Genomic DNA, 12,140 nt, shown 5'->3' on the forward strand with positions numbered 1-12,140 from the left:
CATTCCTTTTTTATTACTCAGTTTCACTCATAATGCCCCATTAGACAAGTTCTCCAGTTTATCCTGGTTGAGCACTGCTGTGACATTTTTCCCGACGAATGTCGCCACCCCTCCTCGTCAATCACTCCCACTCTGTCATGTATAAAACAACTGAACCCCAGGATACTGAGCTGCCGGTCCTGCCCCTCCTGCAATTAAGTCTCACTAATGGCTACAATATTATAAATCCAGGTGTTGATCCATGCCCTGAGCTCATCTGCCTTTCCTACAATACTTTTTGCATTGACATACCGGTATACACAGCTCAAGACACTAGTCACAACATGCTCAACTTCTTGATTCCTTATTTTGTCTGAGTTCTTATCTGTCTCCACAACCACTTAACTATTTGTTATGGCACTCTGGTTCCCATCCCCATGCAACTCTAGTTTAAACTCCCCACCACAGCACTAGCAAATCTTCCCACTAGGATATTAGTCCCCTTCCAGTTGAGGTGCAAGCTGCCTCTTCTGTTCAGGTCTCACCTTTCCTGGAAGAGAGCCCAATGATTCAAATGATCCTCGGGGCTTTGATACAGAAAGTTGATTTATGTTTCAATCCATTAAAACAGTATTAAGCACTTGTAATACATATCAGTACTTCTGATGCAGGGTCTCTCCCCGAAAAGTTGATTGTTTATTCCTCTCCATAGATACTGTTGTTGGCCAGAAAGAATTACAGTCTGCAATTCAATGGATTTTAATGAACCAAGGACAGTGGAGGTAGACAAACCAATTGCCTTTGTTCTTTCCATGTGCTTGAAGGAGATGGAGATAGCCATTTTGTGAGATTTTGTCCTTGCAGTGCCCCATTTTGTGAACTCTGAACTGATTCTTGCTCTGGGACGATCTAATCAGAGCAATTGAATGTGGACACAAGGAGGTTCAGCTGATGGCCTGCTGAAACTGAGACCATTCTCAGATGAGTAGCTATTTATTATGTAAAGTGGCAGGTTTACAGGAGAAGCAATCTGTAATCTCGTTAGACTCAGTGTCTAGGTCACCTAGTTTAATTGGTCTGAACCAGAGTTGAAAGAAACAAAAGCATTAGGTTGAGGGTAAGACCATATTGTTCATTGTAGCCCTGGACCAGAGAAAGTAAGAAGGTGACCCAGGTAGGTCAGGTGACTGTGAGCCAATGGTTAAAGTTAAAGTTAAAATCTGTCCCAAGCCTTACAGGCTCATCAGGCCGGTGCTTATGCCGATTTCTGTGGCGTGAATCAACTCAGAGTACGAGACTCCCCCCGAGATAGTCTATCACAAGGTTAACCCCCAGCATTTTGCCAGTACACATTTTCAGCTGGGTGGACTGGAGTGGTGTGTGGTTAAGTGCATTGCTCAAGGACACAACACGCTGCCTCGGCTGGGGCTTGAACTCATGACCTTCAGATCGCTAGTCCAACACCTTAACCACTTGGCCATGCACCACACAGCCAATGGGATGGAGACCATCAGTTCAACTGATGAGAAACACCGAGTCAAGAACTTCTAACACGTAACTCCTTACTGGAGTTCTTTGAGGATATAATGAGCGCAGTGGATAGAGGGACCAGATGGACATTATTAACTTGGATTTCCAGAAGGTGTTCGATAAGAAGCCACATAAGAGAGTCATCCATAAGATAAAGATGTATAGAGTTGGGGGGGGGGGGGTGATGAATTAACATGGATAGAGGATTGGTTAACTCATAGAAAGCAGAGAGTTGGGATTCATGGGTATTACTCTGGTTGGCATTCACTGGTGAGCGGTGTGCCGCAGGGGTTGGTGCTGGGACCATAACTGTTCACAATATACATTAACGATCTGGAAGAAGGGTCTGAGTATAGTGTATCTAAATTTACTGATGATACTAAATTGAGTGGAAAAGTAAATTATGCAGAATATATGAAGAGTCTGCAGAGAGATATAGATAGGTTAAGTGAGTGGGAAAGGGTCTGGCAGTGGAGTACAATGTTGGTAAATGTGAGTTCATCCACTTTGGAAGGAAAAATGAAAGTGAAGATTATAATTTAAATAGTAAAATATTGTAGCATGTTGCTATGCAGATGGACTTGGGAGTGCTTGTGTATGAATCACAAAAGGTTGTTTTGTAGTTGCAGCAGGCTTTCAAGAAGGCAAATGGAATGTTGGCCTTCATTGCTCGAGGAATTGAATTTAAGAGTAGGGAGGGTATCAGAGGCCAAACCTTGAGTATTGTGTGCAGTTCTTGTCTCCTTACTTGAGGAAGGATATACTGGCTTTGGAGGCGATGCAGAGGAGGTTCACCAGGTTGATTCCAGAGATGAAGGGGTTAGACTATGAAGAGAGATTGAGTTGCCTGGGACAGTACTCACTGGAATTCAGAAGAATGAGAGGAGATCTTATAAAAACATATAAAATTATGAAAGGGATAGATAAGGCAGGAAAGTTGTTTCCACTGGTAGGTGAGACTAGAACTAGAGTACATAGCCTCAAGATTCAGGGGAGTAGATTTAGGATGGAGATGAGGAGGAACTTCTTTTCCCAGAGGGCAGTGAATCTGTGGAATTCCCTGCCCAGTGAAGCAGTGGAGGCTACCTCAGTAAATGTATTTAATACAAGGTTGGATAGATTATTGCATAGTAGGGAAGTGTTATGGGGAAAAGGTAGGTAGGTGGAGATGAGTCCATGGCCAGATCAGCCATGATCTTTTTGAATAGCGGAACAGGCTCAACGGGCCAGATGGACCCCGCCTGCTCTTATTTCTTATGTTCTTATGTTACAGTGATAACTCTCCAGAGACCAACCACCGTGGAACTGGAGGATCCCATGGATACATGGAGTTCAGAACAAGAAGATGAGGAACGCCTAGCCAACATAGACTCATTCCCCGGTAATACCTTTTCTCTTCATTCACTGTTCATGAAGGGTCAGGGAATCATAGTGGATTCAAGCTAGGTTGTTAGTTAGTGAACCTATGGACATTTTAGAATTAGAATTAGAATTTCATTTCTTACATCTATCTCACAACATGAGATATGTTGCATCTTCTTTGCTATACAAAAGCAATAAGAAAGGGAAATGTGTGAGGATATTGCCCAAGCACTAAGATTGTATACATAATTGTTTTGTATACATGTATGTACAGTCAGATATGCAATCAGATCAATTTAGTTGAGACAATAAGGATTACATGTCCATAAATAAAGATTCTCTCTTTGCCTCTCTGATAATTTTTACTAAGGGTTAGATTGTTATAATACTGTCTGACCTGCTGAGTTCCTCCAGTATTTTGTCTCTGTCATTACGTACTTAACCTTAATGGTCTAATATCCTCAGTGACTCCCATGAATATTTTCAGTCATATCTGGTTTTCACTTCATGGGAACAAACTGATATTGTAACACAGTCTTTGAGTTACCTCATTGAATTCTGAAAATCCATACAATTTGTGACACAAAAGCAGAGAGTAAATTCAAAAACCCCACCAGTAACCTTCAAGACTCCATAACTGTGTTTTCAATTACTTTATTAATAACATCCAAGCCATATATTGTCCCCATTTTATAGAAGAGATCTATATTGTTGCCAGTTGATTAAGTATATCAGGCCTCCATAAAGATTACAGACAAAGTAAGCAATAGCATAAAGATTACAGACAAAGTAAGCAATAGTAAACAATGCATCAAAAAAATTAAACAGCTCCATCACAAGCTCCATGACCAATAAACTGCTGTGACCATCACTCGTCCTTTTACTTCAAGGCATGTTATCACATCATGCTAATAATAACGGTGATTTGTTGCCAAATGCAGTTGAGTAAATACCACTGTAATGATGATTACGATGGAAAGAACACCAATCACAGTGGCTACAATATTGAGTAACCGTGCTGTAGATCCATAGTGCTGAGCTCCTTCGATGTCACCAACTACTTTCCGATCTCTAGACTGAAAGAAATCAAGTATAAATAAATGAGCTTTTGAATACAGTGTGCAAGCAGACTGTGACCACAAGGTTGTTGATATCTAACTGGTTAGACTAGTCTACTTATAGTGCAACAATCTCAATATAAAATAACAGAATTAGAGTCAGGTTTATTGTCACTGACATTTGTCATGAAATTTGTTGTTTTGCAGCAGCAATCCAGTGGAATGTAACTGTCTCATTGTAGGCTCATAATGAGTTAGCTGTTTCTGTGAACGCAATCTAACAGCAACATAACTCAACAATGCTTGGGAATAATGATGGAAAGGCCATTACCAGTAAATAAACCTGTCTAGGATGGGTATGTTTGGGTAACCACAAAAACATAAAAGATTGAATGTTCCTTGTAAAGGAAAATAAGACAAGTATCTGCATCAATACTGACTTTAATTTTAATGTTTGCCAGGAAGCGATAATTCAGCTCTCACGAGTATAAACTTAGATTAAATTGCATTGTCAAAATATTTTAAGCTATAACAAACAAAATAGCGGGTCCATCCCATTAACAGTATGTCAGTCTATAACATGCATGCAATCATTGGAGCTCATGTCACGTAATGAATCCAGTTTGCTTCACTTTGTTCACTCACAATAACGACCTGGTTCTGCACTGAAAGAACAGTCCAGACAAAGAATAAAAAATAAATAAACATCTCCTCTTGCCTTTTCTCCAATCATGTGTGCTAGCTGGCTGAATGAAAGTTATCTGCACATGCTCTGTGAAACCATAGTCTGCATGAGGATTTTCGGACGTCAGTAACTGACATTCCAAATTTGGTTTTCACCACATTTCTCTGTCCTGTTTGTTGTCAGTTTCTTTTCTGGGGCATCTTCTTGGCCAAAATGTTAACAAGACCAATATTATTGGCTAATTCAACAAGCCTGAATTTTTATTTTAAACAGCAAAAATGAAATCTCATTTGAAACTATTATTAAGTGCATAATATAATTCAAGAAACACTTTTTTATATACAGATTTCAATTTTGAAGAGATCTGCAGAAAATAAAATGCCCAATAGCATAAATGTATTAATTAAATACATTAAATTAAATTAAATACATTAAATACATTAAACCAGGGTATTACAGTAAAATATACTATAAATGATAATAAACGTATTTTTAAAAATTAAGTAAGTAGTGTAAAAAGGAGCAAAAATAAGACAGTGTTGATGGGTCATTGTCTGTTCAGAAATAAGGGGAAGGGGACAGAAGTACACTTTATTTATTGAGGCTTCCATTGGTTGGGGTCAACCATGAATGTTGCATCCCAGCTGTCTATCTGATACACAAGCCAGGACAGTTCGATATGGAGAGAAAACTATCACCCATGCAGCAGGCTCCCCATCTCCATGCAGCTGATGAATCCAAAGAAATGGCAGAGACTGATACAGATTGGTACCAGCATTATTACAGGAGTTGTCAGTCTGCATCGATCTCTCCAACACTGTGGTGTCAAGAAAACAACCTCTCCCTCTATGTCGCAAAAACAAAGGAGCTGGTTGTGGATTACAGGAGGAATGGACACAGGCAAACCCCTATTGACATCAGTGGATCTGAGTTTGAGAGGGTAAACAGCTTTAGGTTCCTTGGCATCCACATCACTGAGGACCTCACGTGGTCTGTGTACACCATTTGTATGGCAACAAAAGTACAGCAGCGCCTCTTTCACCTCAGACAGTTGAGGAAATTTGGTATGGGCCTGCAAACCCTAAGAATTTTTTTAGAGGGCAACAATTGAGAGCATCCTGACTGGCTGCATCAGTGCCTGGTATGGGAACTGTATCTCCCTTAATTGCAGGATTTTGCAGAGAGTGGTGTGGACAGCCCAGCACATCTGTAGTTGTGAACTTCCCATGATTCAGGACATTTACAAAGACAGGCGTGCAAAAAGGACCTGAAAGATCATTGGAGACCCGAATCACCCCAACCACAATCTATTCCAGCTGCTACCGTCCGGGAAACAGTGTCGCAGCATAAAAGCCATGAACCACAGGCTCCAGAACAGCTTCTTCCACCAGGCCATCAGACTGATTAACTCACGCTGATCTGAGCGTGTTTCTATGTTAGAATTTTCCATTTCCTAAATACTGTAAGCTGATGAGCCCCATCTGCCCAAAGTCATTGGTTTTAAGGTGGCAGCAATCTGCCTTTGCCCTACTCCTGTATTTGAGACACACATAATTGGGAGCATTTAATTGATAGTGGGAGCTTATCCCCAGCTATTACAACCTTAAGGAACCATTTCATTTATTGAAAATTCTAAAATGGATAAACACAGTTCAAGCCAAAAATATTTATCATAAGAAATATTATTCCATTACTTGAGCATATAATCAGTTACATCCAAGTAGAGCTGGATCTGGACAATATCCATGCCTTAACTGATAGGTGGCACCACATATTGCTTGGTGAAAATCCTGGGGTTCTCTCCCTAACGGCATTTTGGATAGAATCATAAGTCAAGGACTGTAGAGGTTCAATTAAGGTCACCACCACCTTTCAAGGATAGTTGGAGATGAAGTCAGCCTACGAACCCACATCCTTTCAATAAATAAGTTAAAAAGTTGTATTAAAGCAGAACACAATCTTTGTTGTCTAGGTGCACAAAGCCCACTGGCCCCGATAGCACTGCTCACAATAGAGGCAAGTAGTCAGTTCAGAGTGTGACCCCCTTCCCTGAATCAAGCCTCTGAGCAGCCACTTTGACTAAGCCCACATCAGAGAAATGTATTAGCACCAAATAGACATAAACAAAGACAAAGACCCTGGTATTCAGTTTAAGTACACATATAACTGAGATTTTTCCTGCAGACATAATCATCAAATCTATAGGATAGTAGCTATAACATGATCAATGAAAGTTCAAGTAGAGCACAGAAGATAACAAACTGAGCAATTGCAAATATAAATAAATAGCAATAAGTACTGAGAGCACAGAATAACAAGATAAAGAGTCCTTGAAGTGAGATTATTGGTTGTGAGAACATCTCAAGGGATGGGAGTAGTTATCCCCTTGTTCAAGAGCCTGATGGTTGAGGGGTAGTAACTATTCTTGAACCAGGTAATGTGAGGCCTGAGGCTCTTGTATCCTCTGCCTGATGGCAACAGTGAGAAAAGAGCATGGCCTGGGTGGTAAGAATCTTTGATGATGGATTCTGCTTTCCTATGACAGTGTTTTATGTAGATGTGTTCAATGGTTAGAAACATAGAAAACCTACAGCACAATACAGGCCCTTCAGCCCACAAAGCTGTGCTTAACATGTCCCTATCTTAGAACTACCTAGGCTTTACCCATAGCTCTCTATTTTTCTATGCTCCATGTAGCTATCCAGGAGTCTCTTAAAAGACCCTATCATTTCTGTCTCCACCACCACCGCCGGCAGCCCATTCCACACACTTATCACTCTTTGCGTAAAAAACTTACCCCTGACATCTCCTCTGTACCTACTTCCAAGCACCTTAAAACTACGGCCTCTCATGCTAGCCATTTCAGCTCTGGGGAAAAGCCTCTGACTAACCACATGATCAATGCCTCTCATTATCTTGTACACCTCTATCAAGTCACCTCTCATCCTCCGTCACTCCAAGGAGAAAAGGCCGAGTTCACTCAACCTATTCTTATAAGGCATGATCTCCAATCCAGGCAACATGCTTGTAAATCTCCTCTGCACCCTTTCTATGGTTTCCACTTCCTATGGTTGGGAGAGGTTTACCTGTGATGTACTGGGCTGAATCCACTATCTTTTGTAGTATTTCCATTCAAAGGCATTGCTATTCCCATACCAGACTGTGATGCAGCCAGTCAATACACTCTCTCCTACACATCTCTAGAAACTTGTCAAAGTTTTTGATGTTATGCCAAATCTCCATAGACTCCTGAGGAAGTAGAGGTGCTTCTGTCGGGAAGCGGCCTGGTCGAGGGAAGTTCCTGGTGTGAAAAGTGCTAGTCTTTGGCTCGAGAGATTTTGGCAGTTGGATAGTGCAATCAAGAATTGATAAGCAGTTGATTGGCAATCAAGATTTGAATAGCTCAGACTCAGCAGAAAACAGCTGATTGGGCGATCAAGCTCAGGTGTCCTTGCAGCTTGCAAAGCTCAAGCAAATAAAAAGAGGGAGAGCTCTAGCGGAGCGGCCTGTCGGGAAGTGCCTGGTGTGAAAAGTGCTAGTCTTTGGCTCGAGAGTCTTCGGTGAGGAGACTACGCCAGGCACAATTGCAGAGGGTGAAGACATGACCGCTAAGCTGATTCAGTGTGCTATGTGCATGATGTGGGAGGTCAGGGACACTGATGGTGCCCCTGGCTGCTACAGCTGTGGAAAGTGTGTCCAGATTCAGCTTCTGAAGGAGCATGTTGCAGCACTGAAGAACGAACTGGATGACCTCAGGTTTATCTGCGAAAACAAGGGTTTTTTGCACAGGACCTACAGTGAGGTCGTTACACCGAGGATACCAGAAGAGAGAAAGGGGGTGACAATGAGGAAGGAAAGGATGCTTGAGGTACAGGAGACCCCAGGGGATGTACCTCTTGTAAACAGGTTTACCTTCTTGGAAGCTGTCAGGACAGAAGATACTGCCAGTCTGAAAGGCGGACAGGTCTGCGAGCCAAAAATTGGTGCAGAAGCAGAGCCGAGGAGTCAGACATCAGGAAGAGCCGTGGTAGTAGGGACTCCATAGTAAGAGGTACGGAAAGGGGTTTCTGCAGCAACAGGCGAGATTTAAGGATGGTGTGTTGCCTCCCTGGTGCTAGGATCCAGGACATCATGGACTGATTGCAGGGAATCCTCAAGGGTGAAGGTGAACAGCCAGAAGTGGTAGTGCATGTCGGCACAAATGACATCGGGAAGAAGAGGAAGGACATTCTGCAGCGGGACTTCAGAGAACTCGGAAGAAGGCTGAAAAGCAGGACTTCCAGGGTGGTTATCTCTGGTTTGCTTCCAGTTCCTTGTGCTGGAGAGGGCAGGAACAGGGAAATAATGGATCTGAATGTGTGGCTGAGGAACTGGTGCGGGAAGCAAGGATTTACATTCTTAGACCACTGGGATCTGTTTTGGGGTAGGGATGAATTGTACAAAAGGGACGGGTTGCACCTTAATAGGCAGGGGACCAGCATTCTGGCAGACAGGTTTGCCACTGCAACACGGATGTGTTCAAACTAAGTAGTGGGGGGGGGGGGATGAACTGGAAATATAAGGATGGAGTTAAAGAGAAAGTGAAAATAAGAAAAGTTAAAAAGGACAACAGAATCAATGGAGTAGAAAGCTCAAGAAGAGATCATACAGTATGGCCAAGTGAAATAGGAATTGATATGAAAGAAGAGGGGAGTACCAAATTAAAAGTATTATATATGAATGCACGAAGTATAAGGAATAAAGTAGATGAGCTTGAGGCTCAGTTGGAAATTGGCAAGTACGATGTTGTGGGAATAACTGAGACATGGCTTCAAGCGGACAGGGCCTGGGAAATGAATATTCAAGGATATACATCTTATCAAAAGGACAGACTGACTGGCAGAGGGGGTGTGGTGGCTCTGTTGGTGAGGAATGATATTCAGTCCCTTGCAAGGGAGGGGACATAGAATCTGGGGATGTAGAGTCAGTATGGATAGAACTGAGAAATTCTAAGGGTAGAAAGACCCTAATGGGAGTTATCTACAGGCCCCCAAACAGCAGTCTGGATGTAGGGTGTAAGTTGAATGAAGAGTTAAAATTGGCATGTTGCAAAGGTAATGATACAGTTGTCATGGGGCATTTCAACATGTGGGTAGACTGGGAGAATCAGAATGGTACTGGACCCCAAGAAAGGGAGTTTGTGGAGTGCCTCCGAGATGGATTCTTAGTTGTACTGGAGCCTACCAGGGAGAAGGCAATTCTAGATTTAGTGTTGTGCAATGAACTGGATTTGATCAGGGATCTCTAGGTAAAGGAACCATTAGGAGGTAGTGACCATAATATGATATGTTTTAACCTACAATTTGAGAAGGAGAAGGGAAAATCAGATGTGTCAGTATTACAGTTGAACAAAGGGAACTATGGAGCTATGAGGGAGGAGCTGGCCAAAGTTCAATGGAACAATACCCTAGCAGGGAAGACAGTGGAACAAAAATGGCAGGTATTTCTGGGAATAATGCAGAAGGTGCAGGATTGGTTCATTCCAAAGAGGAAGAAAGATCCTAAGGGGAGTAAGGGGCGCTGTGGTTGATGAGGGAAGTAAAGGGCAGTATAAAAATAAAAGAGAAGAAGTATAACATAGCAAAGATGAGCGGAAAACCGGAGGACTGGGAAGCTTTTAAAGAGCAACAGAAGATAACAAAAAAGGCAATATACCAAGAAAAAATGAGGTACGAAGGTAAACTAGTCAAGAATATAAAGGAGAATAGTAAAAGCTTCTTTAGGTATGTGAATAGAAAAAAAATAGTTAAGACCAAAATTGGGCCATTGAAGACAGAAACGGGTGAATTTATTATGGGGAACAAGGAAATGGCAGATGAGTTGAACAGGTACTTTGGATCTGTCTTCACTAGGGAAGTCACAAACAATCTCCCAGATGTAATAGTGGCCAAAGGAACTAGGGTAAAGGATGAACTGAAGGAAATTTATTTTAGGCAAGAAACGGTGTTGGATAGACTGTTGACTCTGAAGGCTGATAAGTCCCCGGGACCTGATGGTCTGCATCCCAGGGTACTTAAAGAGGTGGCTCTAGAAATCGTGGCGCATTGGTAATCATTTACAATGTTCTATAGATTCAGGAACAGTTCCTGCTGATTGGAGGGTGGCTAATGTTGTCCCACTTTTCAAGAAAGGAGGGAGAGAGAAAACAGGGAATTATAGACCGGTTAGCCTGACATCAGTGGTGGGAAAGATGCTGGAGTCAATTATAAAAGAGGAAATTACGAGGATGTAACAATGAAAATGGACAAGGGAGAGCCAGTGGATGTAGTGTACCTGAACTTCCAGAAAGCTTTTGATAAAGTCCCACATAGGAGATTAGTGGGCAAAATTAGGGCACATGGTATTGGGGGCAGAGCACTGACATGGATTGAAAATTGGCTGGCTGACAGGAAACAAAGAGTAGTGATTAATGGGTCCCCTTCGGAATGGCAGGCTGTGACCAGTGGGGTACCGCAAGGTTCGGTGCTGGGACCGCAGCTGTTTACAATATACATTAATGATTTAGATGAAGGGATTAAAAGTAACATTAGCAAATTTGCTGATGACACAAAGCTGGGTGGCAGTGTGAAATGTCAGGAGGAGGATAGGAGAATGCAGGGTGACTTGGACAGGTTGGGTGAGTGGGCAAATGTATGGCAGATGCAGTTTAATGTGGATAAATGTGAGGTTATCCACTTTGGTGGCAAGAACAGAAAGGCAGATTACTATCTAAATGGAGTCAAGTTAGGAAAAGGGGAAGTACAACGAGATCTAGGTGTTATTGTACATCAGTCAATGAAAGCAAGCATGCAGGTACAGCAGGCAGTGAAGAAAGCTAATGGCATGCTGGCTTTTATAACAAGAGGAATAGATAGATAGATAGATAGATACTTTATTCATCCCCATGGGGAAATTCAACTTTTTTTCCAATGTCCCATACACTTGTTGTAGCAAAACTAATTACATACAATATGATATGCATCTAAATCAATATCTCAAAAAGCATTTATAATAGCTTTAAAAAAGTTCTTAAGTCCTGGCGGTTGAATTGTAAAGCCTAATGGCATTGGGGAGTATTGACCTCTTCATCCTGTCTGAGGAGCATTGCATCGATAGTAACCTGTCGCTGAAACTGCTTCTCTGTCTCTGGATGGTGCTATGTAGAGGATGTTCAGAGTTTTCCATAATTGACCGTAGCCTACTCAGCGCCCTTCGCTCAGCTACCGATGTTAAACTCTCCAGTACTTTGCCCACGACAGAGCCCGCCTTCCTTACCAGCTTATTAAGACGTGAGGCGTCCCTCTTCTTAATGCTTCCTCCCCAACACGCCACCACAAAGAAGAGGGCGCTCTCCACAACTGACCTATAGAACATCTTCAGCATCTCACTACAGACATTGAATGACGCCAACCTTCTAAGGAAGTACAGTCGACTCTGTGCCTTCCTGCACAAGGCATCTGTGTTGGCAGTCCTGTCTAGCTTCTCGTCTAACTGTACTCCCAGATACT

The 12,140-nt window shown here is 42.2% G+C and overlaps 1 protein-coding gene across 1 annotated transcript in view; it reads right to left on the reverse strand.

The window, feature by feature from the left end:
* Window positions 1-3,517: 3,517 nt before the first annotated feature.
* Window positions 3,518-12,140, reverse strand: part of LOC140728784 (dispanin subfamily A member 2b-like) — an 80,305-nt gene continuing 71,682 nt past the window's right edge. Inside the window, exon 2 of the mRNA XM_073047741.1 lies at window positions 3,518-3,947. Coding sequence (XP_072903842.1) covers window positions 3,780-3,947 — 168 coding nt within the window. The 3' untranslated portion in view covers window positions 3,518-3,779. The remainder of the gene's footprint in view (window positions 3,948-12,140) is intronic.

The sequence above is a fragment of the Hemitrygon akajei genome, chromosome 6, assembly GCF_048418815.1.
Source record: "Hemitrygon akajei chromosome 6, sHemAka1.3, whole genome shotgun sequence".
Taxonomy (NCBI): domain Eukaryota; kingdom Metazoa; phylum Chordata; class Chondrichthyes; order Myliobatiformes; family Dasyatidae; genus Hemitrygon; species Hemitrygon akajei.